This window comes from Poecile atricapillus, chromosome 1, assembly GCF_030490865.1.
Source record: "Poecile atricapillus isolate bPoeAtr1 chromosome 1, bPoeAtr1.hap1, whole genome shotgun sequence".
Taxonomy (NCBI): domain Eukaryota; kingdom Metazoa; phylum Chordata; class Aves; order Passeriformes; family Paridae; genus Poecile; species Poecile atricapillus.
Genome location: NC_081249.1, coordinates 6,048,975 through 6,074,225, shown reverse-complemented (window position 1 = coordinate 6,074,225; position 25,251 = coordinate 6,048,975). Strand labels below are relative to the sequence as shown.

Sequence of the window (25,251 nt, the reverse complement as noted above, 5' to 3'; positions counted from 1 at the left end):
AATGTTTATCTTCCTTTAAATTTAGCACAAATTTAAGCCTGTCCTCCCAAACTGATCACTGATTTGCAGGTGTCAGTGGTACACAGAGAGGCTGAAGTAGTGCCGAGTTTAAGACCCAAAACCGAAATCCCCTTTCTTGCTGCTGTCTGGCAGAGGAAATGGCGTTGGGTCTTGCACAACCCCAGAGTTTCACATTCCTTTGCACAACGTAATTGCATTCCCAGGGTGACTAAAACCAAGAAAAAATAGAATACGAACGTGGCAGACTTTAACGATTGATGCTGTGACAGCTTTGTGCTGTGTGTCACCAATGCTCACGCTGGCAAAGATGTGCCAGCTGGGTTGAAGCTCCTGAGAGCAAACAAGGCAAACACTGATGTGGAGCCAAAAATGAAACTGCCCACGCTGGGAACCGCAGCTTTCAAACAGCCGGGTGCTGCTAAAACACCCCCTCACCAGCACACCTACCACAGCTCCAGGTGCGCTTCTCTTCTCTAGCAAATCCCATTTAGCTAGTTACAAAACACAAATCTAGAATAAATGCGCTATTTATGCAAACATACACCTAATGTACTTTGAAACACAACTTTCCCAGCTCCTAGGGAGGATTATTCGATATCCCGGAGCGCCCCGGGCGCGGTCGCTGCCCTCCCCCGGGGCTGGAGACCGATCTCCAAGAGGACGCGGCCGTGCCCGAGCTATGGCAAAAGCTGCCCAGGTCCGGCTCCCCAGCAGCGGAGAGGGAACATGGATTTGGGGAGAAGAAGGGTTTTCGGGAGCCGGGAACCCCCATGCAGCGGTGCCGGCGATGCTGTGGGAAGGGGTGAGCGGGGATGTGGCTGAGGCGGCCGGGACGAGCAGCGCCCGGTCCCGCTGGGCTCCGCCGCCCGCGCCGCAAGGCGGAAATCCCCGGCGGAGGCGGCGTGGGAGGGAAAAGGGAACGGCCCAAGGCGGGCAGCTGAGCTCGGCCGGGCTCGGCACGGCTCTTCGGCTCGGCTCCGGCACCATGAAGCCGCGGGGGTGAGTGGTGGTCGCGGGGGAAGGGTCGCTGCTGCCGCTCCGTGCGCGGCGGGGAGCGGGGACACGGCGGGTCCTTGCCGGGCAGGGATGCGCATCCCCCGTAGGGAAACGCGAGGTTTGCTGCTGTAGGGGGCAAGGAAAGCGCTGCCGGGGGTTGGGCTGCTTAACTGGAGTCAGGGGCGACCCCCGGCCCCGGGACAGGTCTCGGGGAGCCGGGTGTTGGCAGAGCTCCCCCGCAGCCCGGCCCGGGGTCCCGGTCCGTACGCGGCCATCCAGGGCATGTATGGGCCTTTTCCGGATGTTTTCAGCTGAAAGGTTGCGATGGGATGTGGCTCATCTGGCTTCTATTGCCCAGGGTAGCGCTGCTTTACAGCAGGTGTTAGAAAAGCTCCGCAGGTGACCTGCTCAGGGCACCTGCTGGCCGAGAAGAGCCGTGTCGCAGCAAGGTTAGGGGACAAAGTGTGTCTCAGCAGTGGAGCAAAGCCCCCAAAGTTATTGTTATTGTTATTGGATATCAGGATATCTCTTGCCTGGCTAGAGTGTGCCACAGCAGCAGCATCCCGTGGCTTTAAGATGAGTAGTGATGAAAAAGTTGAGGTGTAGGTAGGAAGAATCTCTCACCAAGCAAGAATGCATGAAAGGCGAAGTGCAACTTTCTCCTGTTTCACACAACATTTAAAAAAATTGCAGAAGAGGAAGGTGTGGGAAAGAATTGAAACATTAAAAAAGAATTTTTATTTTTTTTTTAAATTAGGAAAGCAAGACCGAAGGAGGTAGTGCAGCTACGCCAGCACTTAATTAAGCTCACTGCTAGTGTGATGGGCATGGGAGCTGAGTGAGCACAGAGGCAAAAGCAGGCAGAGCATTTCTCCCTTTTTCCAATTAAAGCTTGGAATTAAAGCTATTCCAGGGAAACATTGAGGGTTGACGCTGACCCCACAAGCCACATCTGCAACTTCCTCCAAGTAGGAGGATGATGCATCTCTGATCTGGCCAACCTTGACTGCGGCATCACTTATTAAAATCAGAAATCAAGATCCACTTTGTGTATGTACATATGAGAATCAGTTCTGGCTGAATATCTAAATGTCTGTTGGCATTAGCAAATGCCTACCAGGGGGAATTCCCTAGAGAGCCCCATAAGGATCAGTCAGTTATTGTTATCATTCTATTCAAATGAGCTGCTATATCCATAGCTTCTAACTTGGGTGGGGAATAACACAGGCATGGGATTAAGAAAGATTGAGGACTACATGAGCTGAGCTTGCCAAGACAGACCTCTACAAGCCCAGCACAAAAGTGATGACAATGTAAAAAATACAACAAAAGTAAAATACGAATCCACATGTAAAAGCCACTGTCAGAGGCAGAACAGAATGCTTAGGTGTGCTTCCTTGGGTTTGAGATGGATTGCAGATTTACTGAAGTAATAGAGCAGAAATTCTCTACACTGGCATCCACTTAAGCTTTTCAAGCCTCATCTATCAAATAATTTCAAAAGACACAGAAAAAGAAAATAAAGTGTTTTCTTTATACAAAAAAATAATACAATTCAGACTGGTTCTCCACTACAGTTTCTCCAACTCAGTCTCTGGAAATGGGCCATCAAATAGAAGAAGATTTTGTGTAAGGGGTGTCCTCCACTTTCTGCATGGGAAGCTGAATATATTTGGGAAGATGATAATTTTCTTGAGGGGCAGGTGGGAATTAGAGACACTCCTGTGCAGAAGAGCCCCAGGCTGTGCCCAGGCAGGTGACTGCAGTAAAGCTGGGCAGAAGCACAGCTTGTGCCTGGGAAGTGATGTACGAATTCCTGTGCTTGGCTGGACAAAGGAGCAGAAGCTGTGGGAAAAGGGCAGGAAGCCTGGAAGAGAGGGGATTTTGTAAAACACAGCAAAGTGAGAAGTGGCTGCTGGGGAGTGAGCTTAGGTTAGGGCTTGGAGGGAGGAGAGCCAGGCAGGGCAGGGTTGGTTTGGAGGGAAGGCAGTGAGCGGTCTGGGTGGGAGACTCGAGCTCAGTCCTGGATAGAAATGGCCTGTGGGAGCAGCTGTCCCTTTGCCCCAGGGCTCAGTGCTGGGCCTGGCTGAGGGCTGAGAGCACTGGGGAAAGGCAGCCAGCGGTACCTGGGCAGTGTGGCCCCAGTCCTGCCTGCACAGGTGAGCTGGGGATGCTGGTGACAGCCCAGTGCTCCTGTCCCTCTGCCCGTCAGCTCAGCTTTACTGCACCTTGTTGCACCTGGGGCAATATCAAGGTGGGCAACTGCAGCCACACAGTTCTCATTCCAAAACCTTTCCTTCATCCTTCTTTCCCTTCCTACTGCAGTCTGGAGGAAAGAGAGCACAATGTGTAACTAGGTGTGGTGGTGAATGGCCATTTTAAAGTAACTCACAGTCCATTTATCTTCCTTAAAACCCCTGTGGGATGAGGGTGATAAATCACTTGGAGTTTATAAATGGGTTAAACTGGGTTTCCTGAGGCATCCTTTCCTTCGGGAAAACCCCTGCACAGATTTGCCCCTCCTGAGTAATCAAACAGATCAAATTCTTCCCATCAAAAACCTTTGCACAGCTCTCCACTATCAGCAGGTTTCCTGTTTACACATTTTTACTGAGTGCACAACCTGGTGGGCAGCATGGCCAGCTGCTGTTTGTCATTTAGCCAGACAAAACCATAACTCCTTGAGTTTCAGCAAAAGACTGGAAAACCTGCTTTTTACCTGTGCAGCCACTGTCCTTCCCAGTGACTCAGACAGATTCCAGAGCCTGTTTGTCCAGCAAGCCAATCGATTCTGTCAGAGGAAAAGACAGGGCCAACACCAGCCTCATGCCCTCTGCCCTGATTCCAATATTAGTGCATTTTGCTGCTATTCATGGCCTTGGCCACCAAACCACTGCTGGTTGTATAAAGAGAAGTTTTGCAGCTGTCAAAAATGCAAATCTTTAATGAGGCACTACGTGGGAGCAGTACCTAATTTACCTACTTCTGCCGCTATATTAAAACAATCAAAATTGGGTTTATTGCTTATTTAAACAAAAGAGATGCAGAGTCACTTGTAACACTCGTTTGCTTTTTGTTTTAGGTACGGATTTCTATTACTGCTCCTTCATATCCTGAAAACAGGTAAGTTCAGAAAAACTCAGTAAAAATTAAACTGCCCTCCCTTTAATACATTTGGCCAAAGGCACAAAGTAGTTGTAAAATGTACAATATGAACATCTCTGTGTTTTCTACAACATACTGAAGAATTCTTCAATGTTTGTCTGACATGCATCAGGGAAAGAAGGCACAATCAATTTCTATCAGTTTCACTGCAGAGAATAGCAATGGACCTTATGGATGCTCTTGCTCAGATTGCTTTGCTTGCTTTAGAGATCTCCCTGTGTCAACAAAAGGCCTTAGAAGTGGAGTAATAAGAGCTGCCTGTATATATATACATATATATATATATGTATATATATGTATATATGTATATATATATATGCCTGTATATTCAAGAGTAGAATTATACATCATGGTATCAAGTAGCCAAAATCAGTAATTTTAATTCTACTTATTACTAGTAAATTTACTTATACTATTAGTAATTTAGTTTTTACTACTGTTTTAAAATATCCCTTGCAAAACAAAGGTAAGATTAAATCACACCGCCTCGTGATATTTAAATATTCTTAGAGTTCTCTCCTCTGTTCTTGCTTAATCACTGAGAAGGACCTCAACAAAGTCACCAAGGAAAGTCCCTGGCCCCAATATCAGGACAATCTGTACCGGATTCAGTCTCAATAGATGCTGGCTGGCCTGTTTCTGGCCAGTGATGGAGCTGCACCCATCTTGCCAGGGCTTTACTTTTCCTACTGTTCCAATGGGTTTCCCAGAATCTGAGCCAAGGAATTGTGTTGCAATTCCCTTTTCAAGCCTTCTACTTCCAGTCCCACCCACAGAGTTTACCCTGGTGAACACCCTGCCTTTCCTCCTGCAAGCACTGTGCCTGCCTCAGTGGAATTTTTAGACCAGGGTGCCCAACTCAGATGAGTAGATGAGCAATTTCTGTGTCCAGCCCAGCCTCACAAAGCCAAGTCCCCCTTCAAGGTTGACACCTCCCTCCCACCTCACCACGAGCTGTTTCTGCATTTCCAAACCTCCACTCCTGTCATCTTCCTTTCCCTCAATCCCTTCCCACACAATCCCTTCCCCCAGTTGTAATCTCTCCCATCCAGCCCCGTGCCTGACCCTCTCTTGCCTGACACAGCTCATACCCTGCTTAGTATATATATAAAATATATATATACATATACCAGCCAGCTGCACCAGAGGGGTTTTGGCTGCTCTGGAGGTGATGGATCCAGCAGGGAGGCTTTGGGCAGAGCTGCCCAGCCCTGTGTCAATCACTGACCTATGCTTTCTGCATCAGCTGTCAGCCACCTTTGCCTTGCTCACACAGAGCAGAGGCCACCTTTCCTCTGGAAAGCAGGAAAAGTGTTCTGAAAGCCAGATACAGTCATGACTTCACCTCAAGTGACCCTCAAGATGTAAATGTCTAATGAACGTGGCACTGGAGGTATCTGGGCGTGCTGGTTTGCCAGCTGAGAGTATTTGTTGAGAGGGTGTCACTGATAGTAGCAGTAAAATGTGGTTGCTTTGTCATGCTGGCTTTGAGAAATACTACTTTTACTCCCCTTCTTAATTTTTTGTGTCTCAAAATAATGGCAGCACTCTTTCTTATCAATGTTTCCACTTCCTGGGATTTAAGGGGAGTTATTTGTCATTTTTCTTAATAAAAAACCAACAACAACAACAAAACAAAACAAAACAAAAAAAAAAAAAAAAAACAAAAAAAAAGGAAAAAAGTGATTATTAAAGCATTAGGACTTGAATGTGTCTGCAGTCAGTTTGCAAAGTGAAATGTGAGTACCCATGGGGCTAGGAATGATTAAGACTGGTTGGCTCTCAGAGAAAAGGTGCCTTTGGACAATGCACAGACAAATGGACATGGAGAGAATTAGCCACTGGAAATTTGGGGGGTAGGAATGCCTATGAAGTGAGCACACTCACCCACCTGCTTTAAAACTAATACTGGAATCTATATGTGGTAGAATGTACTTGAAAATAATTACTTTTTTCTCCACAAAACCTCCCTTTTTTCTCTTTCTCTCTTTTAATCTCGTAGTTACTGCTCTAGAGAAGAAGAACATCATCAGTAAACTTGGAGACAACGTCACACTAAGTTGCATTTATACCAAAAAAAACTTGCAATTAAAAAATCTACGGGTGTATTGGCAAATAGCTGATGATTCCTATCAAGAGAAGTGTTCAGTTGTACATGCACTGATCTCTGGCCAAGATGATAACACAAATCAGTGTATTCACTTTAAAGACAGGACTCAGTTATTCTGGGATAGGTTGGAAAGCGGTGATTTTTCTCTGCTATTGTTAAATGTCAGCCAGAATGATGGACATACATACAAATGTGTAGTGCAGGAGAAAACTGAACATCCCAAAGTGATTCACCAGGCAGAAGTGGCTCTCAGTTTAGCAGGTAAGAACTTGTGTCACTTTGCCCAAATTCTCATTTCCGCTTTTCAAATTTGAGCTATTTTAATATTCTATATAAGCACACCTTTAATTTTGTAACAGACTTTCAACTACTTTTCAAACTACCCTTTGATGAAATGAAGTCTACTTAATTTAAATGTTACTGACAACAAATGTAAACCTTGGAAAAAGCATGTGAAAACTATTTACTGAGCATGTTTTTCCTCTTGTTTTTCATGGATATGAGGGCTCTTGCATGTGACTGGGTGACAGCAGCTTAAGTTGGTCCTTTCTCTTTTTGGGTTTGGCTTTAGCTTTTGGCCCTCCCAGTGATTCTCAGCTTGCAGACCAAACCTGCAGGCGTTTCTCTTTCAAGACATGGGGGTGGTGTGAAATCCAGCAGCTTGGCTTCAGGATGCATCTCAAAACTTTCCTGTATGTTTCAAAATGCCAACAACTGTTTCTTTTTCTTCTTGCTCTCCAGCGAGTTACAGCCAACCAATTCTCAGTGGACCAATAAGAAACAGTGACAGCCCTGGAGAGGAGGTGACCTTCAACTGCAGGTCTGGCAATGGATACCCAAAGCCCAATGTTTACTGGATCAATAAAGTGAACAACAGCCGCCTGTCTCCATCCAAAATAGAGATCATACCCCACGACGATGGCACTTTCAGCGTTTTTAGCACACTGAAGGTGAAAGCCACTTCTAACATGCAGATAGAGTGCTCCATAGAGAATGAGATGCTGCAGGAAAATCTGTCAGCTAACTGTAAGTTCCTTCATGCTGCCTCATGTTTTCTAGGTAGCAGGAATATCAACCAGCATGTCTCTTAGGTGTGCACTAACGAGGGCTATGCATTAATTCAGTAGTTCCAAAAAGTGCTGAGAGGATCTCAGGCTTTGTTTCAAGCTCTAGTTATGCTTAGCCATGGACTTGATGTTTAATTCTTCCATGCTGAAGTGAATAACCCACCAAGTGTGTTATGACAGCAGCACTGAGAAGCTCTTGCATCCAAGGAAGTTTCTGAGCTTAACCTTTTAGTTCCTGAGGAACATATAGGTTTGGGGAGTCAGGTTGTTTTTTAGGGGTCACCATACAGCAGATCCATGATTTCTGACCCCCTACTCAATGGCCTTGCAACATTCACATTTGCTTTTTACTCTGCCTAGTTCCAAAGTTCAATTTTCAGTTTCTCCAAAACTCAATTTAATACAGTGCACGACTTAAACTAGGTCTGCAGCAAATGGGCAATATGAGCTCAATAGAACAAGGTAAAACAGCACAAGTATAATGATATTTATTGCTGATGTGATGATTAATAATAAAAGCAAGTATTTAGTCACTCAACTCTTCACAAAACTAGAAAGCTTTTTAAAAAAAAACCAACCTGTTAACAAGTTATAGTTACAGTATGACTGCTGCAGTTCATTATTTCCAAAAAGCTGTGTAGAGAATCTGTCTGGAGTGGGAAGGCTGATCTGGAGATGGCTGTTTGATCTCATTGCTGTTCCTGGTCCTGCCTCCAGCCAAAATTTTCTCTCAGAGGTGCATCCTGGTGCAAGAGATTGGAATGTTTCCATAACTGTAGCTGGAGATCCACAGCTAATTTACCTGAGCATCCCAAACCCTGATCCCATGACTGCAGGCAAATGATAGAAACTGTTTCCAGGAACAAAAATTGAATGCATGAGCAGAAGTTGCACAGTAGAGTGTTTATGTGATTATACACCATGATGTCATCCCAAATTAAAGGAAAAACTAAATAACCTCATCATTTGTTTCCTAATGGCAGTGTCATGTTGTCTTCTGAGGGAAAAGACCTTCATATTACTATTTTTGGGGTTTTGTTTAAGTCTCACAATTGCACTTGAAAGAGTAAGAGATGTGATTTGAAACCTTCAGTTTGCAGCAATGAGTGAAGATTCTTCATTAACTTCGGGGAAACAGGTTTTCACCCATTTTTCTGAATACCATCAGATTTACATCTCTATATAGATTTATTTTCAACTGAGTCTAGATACAAGCCCAAACATCCTCTCTCATAGTCTCTCAAAGCTGGAGAGAAAGAAGAAAAAGGAAGAAAGAAATATGGATGCACTATGATGACAGGGAGGAGTAAACTGGTATTTAGACATAATTAGTTGGAGATGAGTCTCGCTCAGAAGGAATCACCAAAATCACAGTGCTATGAATAGCACAAATCTTTAGTCCTTCAGAATTTTTTCATGCATGCAAAACATGGTGAAATATTTTCCTGGTATGAAATGTGAACATTTACACCTATGACATCCTCTTCTGTTTTATTCTAGACACACAGCAGAAGAAAAGCACTGGTTCTGGCACAGAAAGTGATGAAAATCTAGGGAAAAAAGGACGAGGTGCTCAAGCAGCTGGAATCATTGGCATTGTCTTTGTGATAGGTCTTCTAACTGGTTTAATCTGCTGGCTGTGGAGAAGGAGGTCCTCTAATCTAGTGTCCTATAGAGGTAATGAGACACTTTGTTTGCATGACTAAATTATAATTCTTTTTCACTTGCCAAAATGCTTGATGTTATCCAACAAGAAGAGATAAAATATGACTAAGCTGCCTGCACATGGCAGCAGTAAATCATGTCCTTATCAAAAACCTGGGGTGCCCTGGGAGGAAAAGTAGTGCCCCAGGATATATTATTCTTCATGTTTTTCTCTTCCTGTGTCTGAGCCTCACAGGAAGTAATTTCTGGATGTGAGAGTAACTCGGACTTTGTGTCTGTTCGGGCCATGGCTTGTCTGTGATTGTTTTGTTGAGCCGTGATCCCTGCAGGCTCCTTCTGGACAGATGGCATGAAACAGGACTGGGGTCAGTAGCTCACTCACTCAGCACAGTTTGGAGCAGAATTCAGAGCATAATTCAATCCTGAGAGCTTTGGAGTCACTGGCTGGATGATTAAGATCCTGCTGGGATCAAGCAGAAATGTAGCTGGTCTCACCCGTGTACCCTTGTGTAGCTGGATTTGCCCACGTGTGTGACTCTAAAAAAGCTCTAAAAGGCTTCTTGTGGACCAGGGTTAGTCTGCCAATGCAGCTGGGCACTTGCTCTGAGCCCTTTTGTGGCCATCCAGGAGCTAATATCTAAGAGACAGAGCAGGGACAACCACACTTTTCATGGACAAATCCATGTTTTCAGTGCAGGCTCTCTTCCTCAGAAGAGACCAGGGGAAATCAGAGTAGTGATCTTGTCCAGGATCTGCAGCAGCTCTTGTAGAGGTCATGTCCTTCCTTCAGAAACAACCCAAGAGAGAGGCAGGACTCTGTCCCAAGATGAGGAGCAGGGCTATTGCTTCAATCCCAAAATCTCTCTTTTCTGAAATGGTGGCTGGGGTTGTGAGCATATAGAACATTGGCCTGCATTTTACAGAACATTTAGCACATTGAACCCTCAGCTTTGGTGGATAATATTAATATTGCTTAATATTAATCTCATTTTTCTGAAGACTGTGGTTATCTATCCCACATGCTGAAACCCATGCCTTTGTTTCAACAGATGGCCAACCAATAGAAAACCAAGCAGGACTCAACTGTAAGTATTAAAAACATTTTGTCTCAAGTGACCTAACTTCACAGCTTCAGTACTCAAGTTCAGCACAAGCCTTTAGATTAGACATAGTGGATGATACAAACTGAAGCATTTTTTAGGCATTAAATCCTAGGTGTTCTTTAACAGGGACATCATTTGCATCATGTCTGTGGGCCTGAGCCTATATACACTCAATTCTAAAATAAACCCTCCTTTCCTAGAAAAAACACGCTCTTCATACCTTCACCATGTTCGTATTTTTGTAAGCAAGAATTCAATATTGCAGGCCAGCTGGTTTACAAATTCATTTGTTACTTACAGTAGGCAGAAAAATGAAAATTGGGTGAAAAAAATGAAGACAGATTTGGGGAAAAAAAAATAGAAGACTTGCAGGAGTAGAGGGTGAAATCTGCCTAGCTGATATCTCATTTGGTAGTTTCTACTGAAGCTAATGCTCTGCAGAACAGGCAGAAAATACTGTGGTTTCACTAAAACTGTCATACTTAAAGAATAGTTTGATGTAGCAGATGCTGTGAATGTACCCAATTCATAGTATCAAGCAGAAGCAAAATAACCTTTAAATTAAAAAACTTTCTCTGGAACTTCTTTGACAGTCATGGAAACTGGGTTAATGGTCAATTATTTTCCAGACTGCAGCCTGATCCCCAACATTTGTGTTTGCTAAACATCAACAGGCATTGCACTCTCTCCTGCAGAGCATAATCTATGGAGGAGGATGGATTTTCTCCTTAAAATAAAGAGACATTTTGTCCTTTTGTTCCTGGGAACTGCATTAACATAACACAAGCAGTTGATTTAAGGTCAACTTTTCTTCTCCAGACTTACTTATACCAGGCCTGTCTTGGTTAGATCCCTGGATTTAGCCCATTAGTAAAAAAAAAATAAATAAATCTGTAAATAAATAAGAGTAAATATTTAACTTGTATTGAAGGCTGCTGTAGCATGATTTGTTCATTAGGAAGAAAGCAAAGGCACTTTCCAGATGCTGTCTTTTCCTTGTCATTTCTCCACTCCACTAGTGGAAGAGGAGGTGGGACAGCAGCCTTGGTGTCTCACTGGTGACAGAGGCTGTCCCACCTCTCAGGGCCATGTTCTGGGCATCCCAGTTTGAGGGCAACTTGGATCAATACCAGAGAAAGGAAAATGCTCCAGGAATGTGATCTCTGGTGAGAGACTGGTCATGTCTGTTTAGGCTGGAGAAGGCCAGGCTGATTAAGGACACAATAACAACCCTCTTCAGAGTGTCCTTCGAGAAGGAGGGACAAGTTATTTATTGTGCTAACCCAGCTGACACTGCACTTAAGGCATAACAAACTTAAACAAAGGAGATTTAAGCTACTTGTTAGAGGAAATTGTCTAAGGATAATTACCCTTAGTAATTGAGCACTGAGGCAGAGTTTGTCCAGGCTATCAAGTCTCCATCAGTCCAGATTTGTTGCTTTGTTTTTTTCTTAACAAAGGGAAAAAAACAGTACCTGTCTGAAATTATTTAGAAATAAAGCTGGTACCACCTTAGTACAAAAGATAGGATCTAGGAGAAATTCTAGCCTAATTTAATCATCATTTGGTGTTCTCAATCCTGTTGTGTGTGGTAGATGGGGGGATAAGGCCCTGGGGAAGTGCCACAGCATTTTACTTTTCAATGCTGCTGTAAATGCACTTCTGTTTCTGGCACTTTATGAAGAATCAGGCTGCTTCATGGCAGTGAGAATCCTGAATACTGCAAACCAAACTGGGACTACTGAAACTAACCTTGCTGATACAAAGGCAAAAAGAGTTTGGAAACTGGGAGGAAGGTAGACTGTAAAGAAGAGTAACTCCATCCTGGTGGGATTAGTCTCTCCAGGCACCCATTCCAGTCAGTGGGGCAGGATGCTCTGGTGAAGAGAAATTCAGAGCTGGAGCAATTCTGAGCTATTAGCTGGAAGAATCCCCTCATTTCCTGAGAGGAGCCTGGGGAATTTGTATTCTCTTGGCCACAGAGAGGCTTTGTGCATCTCATTTTATGAAATAGTTTTAAATGAACCCAAGGTAACACTGCTGTCCCCTCACATGAGAGGTCACTTTTTCCATTTGCACAGAGAGGCACTTCCAGGCTGTGGCATGAGGACAGAAAGTCCCCAGTGTTTTGGGCAGGACTTCTCCCCAGTCAGTTCTCTCTCAGCAGCATGAGTGTGTGTTTCCATAGCTTTGCAGCTTGTTCCACTGGTTACATAGGAAAAGCAATGCTAGGAATTATAATTTCTGGACAAATTTTTTGTCTATTATTTTATAGAAAGAAGTTATTTTGTTTTTACAGCACCTGCATAAATGGAAGGTCTGCCAACGATTTGGGCAGCTGGAGATGTATCAAGGGAAGCATCACTCCCTCAGTGCAGCATTGTTTGTGATACAAGTGACAGATTTCTGCCAAGAAAGATGGCAAAAAAATAAAAAAATCTGCTGGATTTTCATTCCAGCCAGTGACTGTGTCCACAGAAGTCATGTCACCACTCCAGCTCAGCACTTTGGACAGTCCTTTGTGACTGTCAGTGCTTTGGGCACCTGTACTGGGGAAAGCAGAAAGCCTGGAACTCAACTGCTCTGTGCCAGACCACTGAAAGCTGGTGCTTGTCCAGTCTCTCATCACGATCCCTGAGGACTGTCAGGAGCAGAAGCAGCCACATTTCAGGAGCGTGGGACATTCTTGCTGTCACCTTACCCTGAGGATGACTACTGCATGTGAAGAAAGGCAGCTAAAACAAAGAAAGAAAACTGAAGGACTCTGCAGAGTGTAATTTGTGACCTCTTCCATGTTTCTCTCTCTCTCTCTAGAGTACAACTCTTTTGTTGTCTGTTTTCACCAGCTGTTACTGGGAACAGAACCAGGCAGAACACTTTGACCCAGTCCTCCAAAACCAGGAGTTGCTCTAATGGGGTCAAATACTGAATGTATTATCATAAGAGAAGATGCCTTCTTTAAGCCTTGATAGCAACATTTTGGTTTTTACCAAATATTCCACCAAAAAGGGGACTTCCACCTTCAACAGGAGCCAGCTGTGAGAAAAAAACAGGCTGTGGAAATCAGACCAATTAAAAATAGTGCTCTCTGCTATGTAAATGTCATGTCACCTGGACTTACCCTTCTCAGGATGGAACAAAAACTGTGGTTGAGCTCTGCTTGATTCAACTGAATCTTTATTTAAGCACTTTCCCATGGTTTCCAGGGAGGATTTTAAACTGAAGGTTTTAAACTGAACTTGTGATTGTGTCTCATCCTCACACGCACCCAACAAAACAAAACAAAGAAGTGCAAATTCTATCAGTGTGTTGTCCATGAATATCCAGAAAGCCAAGAACTGCATTTTCCTTGTGCCAGTGCATGTGCCTTGCTGTGTCAGCCCCAAGTCAGCCAAAATGACTGGCTGAAAATCACAAAACAGTAAGCTTTGCTGATTGATGATCTTGAATTTTGAAGGAGGATTTTTTACTAGATCTCTTGCCTAGATGGAACAGTTTCCCCATCTTGTCATGGGAGGCTGGAGATTGTTATTTTAAACAGAGCTCTGGAAGCACTTGACCTCTCCTGCACCAGTTGCTAGACTAAAATTGTATGATTTTTGTGAATAAATCACAGCCTTGTTTATTCTTGCTCTGTGCATGAGAAGCATCAACTCTGAGCTCAGACAATGATTTTTCATATCAAGATCTGCTTTCAATTCCCAGACAAGTTAAAATTCTGTTGTGCCCACATGATGTGGAACCAAGACCATTGGGCAATAGTGCAGCAGTGATCTTTTGTCAAACCAATTCCCCCAGGGAGGCTCCCAGCTGAGCAGCTGTGCTTCTCTCATGTCAGTGAATCCAGATATTAGATATTTTCTGAGTCCAAATCTAGTCTTCAATGTACCCTAAAGGGAATTTGCTTGATGAAAGCTTGCAGACACCTCAAAAATGTGACCAACATCTGTGCAGATGTGCAGGGTAACCATTTCCTAGTGATCCATAACAAGTCCTGTAGATATTTCCTCCTTATCTGTCACATGAAATTGTTTTGTGCAGCCTCTGGTGCTGCTGTACCTGACAGGAGCCTTTCCTACAAGTAATTTTCCACTTTTATATTCTGCAACTGTGACAGTTCAGAGATGTAAAAAGTGACCTAGAAGCCACTCCACAATATGGTATTAAAACAAATTTAGTCTGGTTGGATTTTCTTACTTCTGGGCTACTTCATGGATACACCTAAATACAAAAACCTTTTCTTGAAAAATCTGTGTTTTCATTTAGCTCTTCTTGGAGGTCAGCAAATCCTAGATGATGGTTGTTATCATTCAAATGACTTGGGAATTTTGTTATAGCAGTTTTTATCTTCACATACTGTGTTTATATTTTAAATAAAATCTATTCATTCTTCTGGATGTTTGACTAAATCTATCAACATGCAGAAAAGTCAATCCAAGCCATTGCCCCCACCCAAAGTGGCAGTTTTACTTTTAGCCACATCTCTCTGTGCTCCTTTTCAAAGCCCTCAGACAAGGGGAGACAAACACAGCACAGAGCTGACCACCTTTGCTTTCTTTTGGCTCACACAACAAAACCCCTTGAACAACACAACAAACTCAAAAAAAACCAGGCAGTAGCCTGAAGGCAGCACTAAGCCTGAGCTGATTCATCCATTTCTCACCCAAATTTACATGTGCAAAGATGCTTCCAGAAGTGAAACCAGCTCATTGCACTCCCCCAGACCAGTCTTGCACGTGAGCACCAGCATCCCTCTGTTTGCCTTCACTAAAGACAGCAGCTCACTTAAACACAAGTACAGGAAAGCAACAGTTGATGCAGCTTTGGAGGAGGACTAATAAATGGATTCACTTTCACAGAAAAGTGAGACTTTTGTTGTGGCATGGCTGGTAAACCACAAATGGAAAACCCCAAGAGAAAACATATGTTGCTACTTAGTGATCTGAATCCATCTGCCCTGTTGTCAAACTCACTAGTTAAATCTTTTTACCTATGAGAGCTGAAATATCTCTTTTGCTCAAGAAAGCATTTCCTTTCTCCAGCTACCCTGACTCCAACATCTGTTCTCAGTAGCCATTGTGCTAGGTGAAGAAAATTTATTTGTTGCTTTCCCAACTTGCAAAGTGAATCCTTCTCATATTTGTGGCAAAAACGCACAAAAGGTCACATTACCCCCAGGTGTAATTTCTCTAACCTTTCTCTTTTCCAGAGGAAGAGAAACTGCTCTAAAGAACTATTGAGTACAGCCTAACTCCACAGGGAGAAAACAACCCCAGCCCCATAGCTGTAAGGCCCTTGGGAATATTATTCTTAATACGTGCTGGGCATTAGGGCTTCCACCACCACCATGGTATGATACAGGATGGAATCATTGTAATCCAGTCCCCACTTGAGGATTACTGTGGAGCTCCTGGAGCATGTCTGGAACAAGGATACAAAAGTGACTGGGGGGCTGGAGCACCTCAGTGATGAGGAAGAGACACCTCAAGAAGAGACAACTGAGAGGGGATTCAGCCATCTCTGTCATTGTCTGCAGGGAGGGGTCAGAGCATGGAGCAGGCTCTGCTCTGTGGTGCTGAGAAATGGGACAAGAGGAATGGGCAGAAACTGCTGGACAGAAAGTTCCACCTGATAATAAAGAAGAATTTTTTGTTGTGGGTGGCTGAGCACTGGAACAGGAGGCCCAGAGAGATTGTGGAGATCTTCCCTGGAGATGCTCAAACACTGAGTTATGGGTTCCAGGGGACTCTGTGTGAGCAGGGAGCTTGGACTGGATGACCAGCTGTGGTCCCTTCCCAACTTGCCCATTCTGTGTTTATAAAAGGCACCCCACCTTTTCTTTGAGTTGATCTCTGCATCTGGCACCCCAGGGAATTACAGAGCAGCAGCTTCTATGTCATCCATCTTTCAGGACACACTTACGTGACAACAGGTTAGTTTGTACAATTACCTTCCAACACAGGAAAAATGCTTTTAACATTTCCTGTTGGAAATGTGTTATCTGCACCACTTAGCATAATTCCTGTATCTGAACCATGCTCCCCTGCTGTCAAATGCAAGTCCTTGGCAGCTGCTCGTGACATTACTATTAATCACAAATTCTTTGTCTGCTTATTGGTAGGAAAGAGCCAGTCTCCCATTTCAGTCTGGCACAGAAAACTGCTATGTAGAGATAGATGCTCATATATCAAAGATGTTTAGGCTGATCTTTGAACTTGCCCAGAATAAGTCCCAACAATTTACTAATAAATTACTTATTTGTTTTTCTGTGATTCCAAGAAGCGCTGCTTAGGACGATTGTCTAATTGACAAACTTGGACACAGAGCCATGCTTGGGGTCACACAAGGCTGCCTGTAGCTGACTTGGTGCTCACACTCCTATCTCCAGCTTGCAGAGACCCCTTTCCACTTGCTGGACTGGAAAGTCTACTTTTTTGCAGCCCAGTAGACATTGTAAGTCAACAGAAACTGTTTGCTAATTTTGAATGGGATTACACCACACAAAATAAAGATCACCTCTAGAAAAAAACTTAGCAGGAGGAAGAAGATATCTCACTCAAACTGGAAATCTTTTAAGAATCTGTCACTAAGAAGCAACAGTAACACAGCCATAAGGTGGACAGCGAGTGACTTCAAATGTTTTCATTTCTTCTCCCAGATCTGTGCTGTCACATGTCATCCCCCTTACAGGGCTGAGACTGCAGTTTCAAAACAAGATCAGATTTGCTTGCAAAAACAATTCTTCCACAGCATCATGCTGGGCTAGAAGCAACCCTACATCTCTTGGTTCATGTCTCTGTCAGACATACCCTTACTGTGTTACCTAACTTCTAAAATGCATCACCACTGCAATTTCCACAACTAAAAATAGGTCAAGGAATAAAGGTGCAGAATGCCTGAACTGTAGCTAATTTTATAACAGTAGGCAAACATGAAATATCTTTATCACCTTATTGGAAGTCTTATTAACCAGCTCAGATCAGTGTGATTAAACTCTGTGTCAGCAAAGTGCTACAAGTCCTATCATAAACCTGGTCTTTCAAGGCCTTTTGTTTGGTTTTCGCTGCTCTCATGACCTGAGTCTGAGTGTGCTCATATTTCCATCTGGCTGTATCTGCAGCACAGAGGGCTGCTGTCTTATTCAAGATATGATATTGAGTTCTCTTATCAAAACCATGAGAAAGAACCAGCCCTGTGCTGGTTCCTGACCTACTGAATGAGGCAGGAGGGCTGACAATAAGGGTCAGGTAATGACCATGCTTTCCAGGAGAATTCACTGACTGAGTACACAGGGTGAGGCAGGGGGACTACACCCCAGGAAGCATGCCCACAAACTTGAAGGACTGAAGAAGCTGAGGAGGTGGCTTTGGAGACAGGGAAATCTCCAGGGATCCCTGCCTGAGTGAGCCTTGGTGCCAGGTCTCTTCTCAGCAGCTGGAGATCCCATGAGGAGTCCTGGGCACACCCCAGTGCTGAGGGGTAAGTGCCTTTGAGCAGGAAAAATTAAAAGAACACATAATTAAACACATAAATACATAAATAACCCCCAACTTTGCACAAGTGTTCTGTTTAACTTCAGATTATCTGTTTATTATTTGAAGTTGCATTTTGCATGACTACCATGAGGCAAACAGCTGCCTGCCCACAGTTTTGTATGGGAAAGTTTGATCCAGCTGAGAGGAGGAACAAGAAAGAAAGAGGGGGAAAAAATAAAATCTTTTAATCTGCTCCAGCCCAGCAACAATTCACCAGTCCTCAGGAGATGAAGGTTTATGGGGAAATTGAGTGGTTTTTAATTTATTTTTATGTAAAGGAGCCCTTAAAGAAGGGCTCCCACTAACAGAGATTCTCTGGCCAGCTGGAGTCATTAACCACAAAACCCAACAGGCATGCACAGAGTGAGCCAGTGCCTTTCATCAACATTTTTGGTAATATTGCAACTGCTGACAAGCTTCATACAATGTGCCTCAGCTTCATTTTTGAGCAATTCCTACTGCATCACAACATAATCTGGTCAGAAGAGTATTTCTAAACAAAAACAAAGTTTTTCAGACACAAAAAACTTGGCCAAAGGAATCCACCAGATTCTGTGGCTGTATTTATGCATCAATAGACCTTTGAGTCTTGGGAAACAGTAGTAGATAATCCATGTGTCATATACATCCAGTAGTATCTTATACCATACCAGCTTTTGCATTAAAACCGGTTTTAGTGTTCCCAGGTCACAGGTGCTTGGGTTTGAGCACCCCACAGCCACGAGGGATCCCGGGTACAAGAGGGTGTGTCCCTGCCTGCATATTTTTCAGAAGATTTGGGGTGTGGCTGAAGGGCAGGAAAAGAAAGGAATTGTTTGATTTATTCTCCAGGCAATGCTGCTGCAAACAGCGAGGAGGGAAGCACTGAACTTTTGCACCTAGGCAGAAGCCAGGTGAGAAGTTGGATGTGAAGCTGGCAATGGACCCTAAACCCCTCCTACACAGGCCTGGCTCTACAGCCCAGCAATTTTACTAATCTCCCACTGCATGTTTTACAAAGCAAGATATGATCATAATCTCTGCACTCCCAGATGATGGGATAGAGCACCCAGCCTGGCAGTAAACACTTGCATATCATATCTCTGCTAGATCCTATCTCAGCTGGAAGCTCCATGCAAGCAGTCAGCAGGGTGGCAGAGCTGAGCACAAAGCAGCCACAAGAAAAAGTGTATTTGAGCAGAGATACAGAGCAATTCATCAGAGTGCCAAATGCTGGTCAAATTTTGCAAGGACATAATCAAGAAAGCACATGGCCCCCACAACATCCTTGTCTGAGTGGCAGGACTGTCACAGACCAGATGCAAACACATCTGGAATATCACTGCTTTCATTCAGACTCTATTTTTTGGGGAAGGAAGATTGATATTCCTATCTCCCCCGCACCCCAGCGTGTCAAAGCTCGTCTCCCTGTTCACTGCCTATTTTTCACCCTCTTGAGGTGCTGCTCCCCACAGGTTGGCAGAACACCAGCACCTTAATTACACCATTACTAGAGCCTGACTGAACTTTCACACTAGGAAAAATTCTGCTTTCTCTCATGAAATTTAGAAATAAATATTGATTTTTAGTTAAGGTGAGGTCCAAGATCTGAACAGTTGCTGCTATATACTTTGCCCATCACAAAGTCCCTGCTCACCTTGCTGTCCCTGTGTGTCACAGACACAGTGAAGGTGTTGCTTTAAGGGCCTTTGGACACTCACAGCACAGCAGGTGTTGCTGAACTAGACAATTTCCCCACTATTGGACCAGCTTCTGATAGGCCAGAGGTAAAAGACTGCAGATAACAACTGCAGAATAGGCACTTTAATCGCTACTAACACTTACATTAACACATAACCCCTCAAAGACAAAAAAACCCTCTACAAAATACAGCAAGAGAGGCTGGATCTGCAGTCGTGTTCAGAAATGGACTCATTAGGCTTGACAAAACTCACACAGGATAGCACAGAGCATGGCAGGTGAGAGCATAAACCAAGTTGTAGGACATTTTTTGCTCTTGGATCTCATGGTATCCCTGCCACGCCTAAGTAGAAGAACCTCTCCTATAATTAGGCTTAGGCTGAGTGTTGCATCACTGCAGGACTGCAGATGGCATTGCTGGGACCCTGCTGAACCTCCCCCAGGTACCTCTGCTCAGTGCCTGGCTTATACAATTCACAGGCACAGTTACACCCCCCCAAATACTATTATAGTTGCAAATAAGCTGGTTGGAATGTTAAATACCTTTCAAAAGGTGGGTGTACTCCCTGCACATTTTTAGGCAAAGCAGGTCCCTCCCATCTGAAATAGTCTATTTTATGTCTTGCTTATGCAGGGAGGAAAGCAACCATATGTGGAGCAAATTACACTTCCAACACCTCCCAGTGCTTGCTGCTATTTCCTAGGAAAATCCAGAAGCTTTGTGGCAAATACAACCATCAACACCTTTACAGGAAAAGTACAAATCTTCCCTCTTGGTGTCTGAAATCCTGAGCCCTGGGGCAGCCACCCACTGCAGGCTACTCTGAAAAAAGGGGGGAATTGACTTCAAAGAGAAACAAACAGCTAAGAGATTGCCCCAAAAGCTTTATCATTTAAGGGATCAGACTGACAAGAGTAGTAGCAAAAATCAGCCTCATATTCGTTCCTTTCTCACGGTCAAGCTGAATTTTTGTTCTCATTCCTACTGGCACATTCAGTTCATTAGGCCTCATCAACAGACACATATTTCTTGCCAAGTACCTCCTATTGCCAGGACTTAGGAGATCTCCTGGAAAAAAATGCTGCTGGCTGCCACCTCTTCCTTTGCAACTGAACATGCCACTTCAATTTTTGCTACTATGGCTGCACCATGAAAGATCTTCCACTGTTGCTCAAGTGGTTCAAAAGCCAGCATGAAAACTCATTATTTCTTCATACCTCTGCATCTTCTCTCATCCTGGCATGACAGTCCTAAGCACATAAGGTTAAATACATGGAAATGAGGGAAACCAGCCACAAGCAGGATAGCTCCCCACAGGCTGGAAAGCCTCACTCTGCAGCCAAATCCAAAATAACAAATAAAATACACAGATTCAGGTGCTCACCAGCCTCATGTAAACAGTCTTTTTGTTTCCACCTGAATTGGAGAAGGATTAAGGTTTAGCAACAAGAAGTAGAGAAGATGAGCATGGTAAGATACAGCTACTGCTGGTCTCTACTGCCTTACCCAAAAAAGGTTGCTGTCTTCTGCTCAGAATGACAAATGGAGTTTGCATTTTCCTTCTGATGAGAACCTGGTTAAGACTGTCTGTATTATGTGGTTCATCTGATAGCAAAATGGGGGCAGGGCAAAGAGAAAAACATTTATTAATAATACCAGGTAGGGTCATCAATATGTGATGAATAATTGCTAAAAAGAGACTCGCTTTTTTGGAGTACTCTGCCAGCAGGTTTAGAAGCCATTTGGATAACAAACACAGAAGGGAAATAAACAACTGGAAAAAGGAATATTGCAAGGTTACAACATGCTATCAGAGCACCAAATGAAAATAGGTGATATGTTAGTAAAGGTCCCTTGACCAGTCTGCACCAGTACTTAGCTGAAGGCAAGTTTATATTCCAGATACTGGAAATTCAAATATATAAACCATTCATTCTTCCATCAATTCACTTATAGGTGATGAAAACAGTCTGGCTCTGACTTTGGAAAGTATCTGATTCGGTGTTTGAATTAGCAGATATGTGGGCAACTGTGGCAACAAAAGCAAGGGAGCTGTGTTCTGGGGAAAAGCAGGCTGTGTTTTGCTTCAGTTGGAAACCTTTTAGCAAATATGCAGGATAGAGCAAATAGAGGGGAGAAAGCACGTTTATGCACCCTAAAAGCAGCATGACGAAGGTACTGATCATGTGAACATCCCAAAACACTGAAGTGGAGAGCCTCAGGGACTGAAAACCAACAAGACATTAGGCAATGGCCTGTAATACATGAGTCAGCTTAAGGATTTGTGTTGGCGTGGTAGCTTGTCTCAACAAAGTTTTGTTCTGTGCTTGCTTCATTGCAATGAGTAGGAAGAAAAAAAAAAACAAAACAAAAAACAACAAAACATACCAAGAGGCCTGCATGGGTGAGCAAGGAGATCCTGGCAAAACTCAGGCACCAAAGAGAGCATGCAGAGGGTGGAGCAGGGATGGGTAGCATGGAAGGAACAGAGACACTGTCTGAGCACGTAGAAACACGGTTAAGAAAGCCAAAATCCACCTGGAATTTGCTCCATTCAAGGTTTTGATGGGATGCACCAATGAGTGCTGAGGGACCTGGCAGATATCATTGCAAGGCCATTCTTGATAATCCTTGATGAATGACAGCAATTCTGAGCAGTGCCAGAGAAGCAGAGGAGAAAAAACATCACCCCAGTCTTCAAGAAGAGGAAGAAAAAAGATCCATGTTGAACAGAAGTCAGCATTGCATCCTCACAGCAAGGAAGGTTAAAGGTATCCTGAGCTGCAGGAGGTAAAATATTGCCTGCAGGTTGAGGGAGGTGATCCCTTCCCTCTCCTCAGCACCAATGAGGCCACTCCTGGAGTTCTGGGCTCCCCCATAGAATAAATATATTCATCTAAAGGAGAGTGAAGGGCCACAAAGAGGATGAAGACTGGATCTTTCTCACATCTTTCTGTGAGGAAAGTCTGAGAGAGCTGGGGCTGTTCTGCCTGGCGCAGGGAAGGCTCAGGTGGGGTTTTATCAGTGTATGGAAATTTCTCCAGGGAGGGTGCAGAGCCCAGAGCCAGGCTCTCTTCAGCAGGGCCCAGAGGCAGGACCAGAGGAAATGGACACACATCTCTGAAGATCAAGTAGGGAGCTGGAGCAGGGGAGCAGAGCCAGGTCACTTCCAGAGGTCCCTTCCAAGCTCAACCACTCTGGGACTGTGGAAAAGCCACGACTGGATTTTGAAAGTGTATAGCCATAACAACAACACTCTCCTCTTCAGGTCACTCAACCCATGCTAAGTTTAATAGGATGATGTTGGAAGAGCAGGAAGAAAAAATATTTCTTTCAGTTTTTCCTTTCTGTCAAGATAAACAGTTGTAAGCCAGTACTGCACTGCTGCCAGGTCTTATTTTTCTTTCAAGTTTGACTGCACCCAGGGTAGCACACTGGAACACTGAGCAATCACAGCACCTCACTTCTGGCACATGAGCCATTGATGACCCTGGGAAAAAAACCATCCCCAACAAAAAACAACTCCAAACCAAAGCCCAGCCACCCACTGGAAAGGTTTATCCTGGTGAGCAGTCACCACAGATCAGTTGTATTTATCACTGAAAATCAAATTGAGTGAAAACTGTGCGGCCAAGCCCGCCAGACCCACAGCCTTCACTCCAGCCATTAAATGGCCACAGCTGTCTGTGGCTCCTGTATTTCTGTACACTGAGAGGTTTTGAAAGAATGCATTAGTGATCCATATCTGCTACCTCCTCCTGCAAGATGGGAGGACAGGAATAATGTGAGAAAAGAATGGAAGACACAGAGGGTATCTACACACAAAGCTTAGCCTTTCCATCCTCAGATTTATTTTTGCTGGGTGATACTTAATCACCAAGCCAGGGCACTTGGAAGAAAAAATAAACACAAGAGAAACTTGTATTGAAAAACACAGGACTTTAAAGGGATGTAGTGGAAAAGGCTGTTGAAATCACTGGACACACAGGGGAATTACTCCAGCTGATGGTTTAAATTCAGGCTTGTTCAAAGCACGTAAAGGAGTTAACCTATGAAGCATTAGGGAAACACTGTCACATCCTTAAACTTCGTTATGGAGTGATTTTTTTTTTATCTGGAGCAGGACATGGCACCTCTGAGTCAGATTCCAGCAGCTGAATTATCTTGGACAATACTTCTGCTGTTGTGAGAGGAGCTCTCAGAGTAGCATTAAGATATTCCAGAAGAGTAGCTCTCAGAAGAGCATGAGGGAAAAAAAACACCAATATGACTGTTTCTTGACATTAATGCAGCCATAGATGGTTTTGGTACTTCATTGGGAATTCTAGTCTTGGAAGCCTTCCATCTTTGTGTTTCAGTGCTGGAGTGAAAATAACTTCTACAAACTCAGAAGTTTCTGTCTTCCACCCATAAAATATGAGTTGCATCAGCATTCAAAGCTTTCCAAAAGTGAAGTGCCTCAGGAAATACTCTGGATTATCCTTGCCACAGGAGCAATTTAGCAGCTCCATTATGGCCTTGTTTGAGTGAGAAATTACATATTGCTGAAATACTACCATGAAGCTGACTGATTTATCAAGTGTTACTTTTAAAACAACTAAGTAGGGTGTGGGTGGCTTTGTTTGTTTTCTATAATAGAATAGTATAGTGAAATAGTATGATGAAAGATGATTTTCTACACTTTTTTCCATTATTTAACTTCTAGCTTAATACAAAAAAAAAAAAAATTTCCAAGAAAAAAAAAACAGGCTTATTCTAAAGTTTAAGTATTTTTTTTTTTTTGTATAAGTGTTACATATTAGTATTTAAATTCATCCAGCATGATTAAATAGCAAGCTCTCTACTAAATCCAAGCAGAGGAGTGGAGATGAATGAGAACAATAGTTGTATTACTATTATTAATAGTTGTTACTATTATTAATAGTTGTTACTATTATTAATAGATGTATTACTATTATTTATTTTTAAGAGTAATTCTTATTTAATAATCATTCAAATCAATGGGTATGCCTTTTATGGCATGTTTATATAATGTAAAGTTCAACACTCACAGTGCATTAAGAAGTGTGTGTGTGTACATCTGTAAAGTGAACAAAGGGAGATGTCAGAAGGATTCAATTCAATGCAAGAGAGACTACACAGAAGCTGGCAGTTTTAATCAGTGTTGAACAGAATCCACCAAATATATTGTTCCACAACTGCTGAACTGTGCAATTATGCAACTAAGTGCAAAAAAGCCCACCCTAGTGAAGAAATGTCCTTGGCAGCAAATGCCCATTGAAAGAAAAACATAAATTTCTTTATGAAATGCCACAGCAGACCAGGCCAGACCCACAGCTGAGCCCACAGCTCAGGGAGATGCAAGAACTCTCAAGGAGAAAAAGGAAGGCTTCTGTCATGGCTGGCTGAAAACATAAGGGGTAAATATTGCTCAGTACCTGCACATCAAAAGCAGAGAGCCAGGGAAGAAGCAGTGCTTGATTGCAGAGCAAATAAAAGAAACAGATGTTTTTGGCTCTGTAGAATTTGGAAAAGCATGCTTAGAAACTGCAAAGGGGTAGCCTCTGTGCTCAGCTGTACAGGAAACCAAATACATGAACATCAGTCAGAACCAATTGTAAGATAAGAGTTTTTAAATTATTTTTTTTTCCTCAGTATAAAGAACTAAGCAAAGTCTCAAGTGCCTGCTTAAGTTGAGAGACAAGAGTTGTTTTAGAAACACTGGCAAAATCCTTGTTCTGAATGTTCCCAAGTAGCACATTCATGCAAAGAAATGTTTAACTAAAGGACAAAAGGTAGGCTGTTCTCCTAGAAAGAACTGCAACACCTGAAGGCTGTATTATCATAAAAAGCTAAATTCTGGAAAAAGATCAAAGGTGGATGTTCCTGAGCTGTTTCTATTGGTAAA

At 43.4% G+C, this 25,251-nt stretch overlaps 2 protein-coding genes across 3 annotated transcripts in view; both read left to right on the top strand.

Annotated features, from left to right (window-relative positions):
• The first annotated feature begins 430 nt into the window (after positions 1–430).
• ICOSLG (inducible T cell costimulator ligand) lies at positions 431–14,518 on the top strand. 2 transcript variants are annotated; one of them, XM_058862235.1, is made up of 7 exons: positions 431–823; positions 4,100–4,140; positions 6,185–6,553; positions 7,034–7,318; positions 8,860–9,036; positions 10,074–10,109; positions 12,427–14,518. In XM_058862235.1, the coding sequence occupies exons 1-7, from the start codon at positions 792–794 to the stop codon at positions 12,435–12,437; spliced, it is 951 nt and encodes a 316-aa protein (XP_058718218.1). In that variant the 5' UTR covers positions 431–791; the 3' UTR covers positions 12,438–14,518. The 2 variants fall into 2 exon arrangements, with proteins under 2 accessions (XP_058718218.1, XP_058718228.1); XM_058862245.1 differs by lacking the exon at positions 431–823 and adding an exon at positions 846–1,020.
• Positions 14,519–25,040: 10,522 nt separating this feature from the next.
• LOC131591489 (V-set domain containing T-cell activation inhibitor 1-like) overlaps positions 25,041–25,251 on the top strand; it is a 31,618-nt gene continuing 31,407 nt past the window's right edge. Inside the window, exon 1 of the mRNA XM_058862257.1 lies at positions 25,041–25,138. The gene's annotated coding sequence lies outside the window, so the exon portion shown is untranslated. The remainder of the gene's footprint in view (positions 25,139–25,251) is intronic.

Bases quoted from the DNA above. Each gene is read 5' to 3' on its own strand.
- ICOSLG (XM_058862235.1), top strand. From the start codon at position 792: ATGCAGCGGTGCCGGCGATGCTGTGGGAAGGG. The intron at 824-4,099 runs GTGAGCGGGGAT...TTTTTGTTTTAG, and splicing joins CGGCGATGCTGTGGGAAGGG to GTACGGATTTCTATTACTGC. The intron at 6,554-7,033 runs GTAAGAACTTGT...CTTGCTCTCCAG, and splicing joins AGTGGCTCTCAGTTTAGCAG to CGAGTTACAGCCAACCAATT.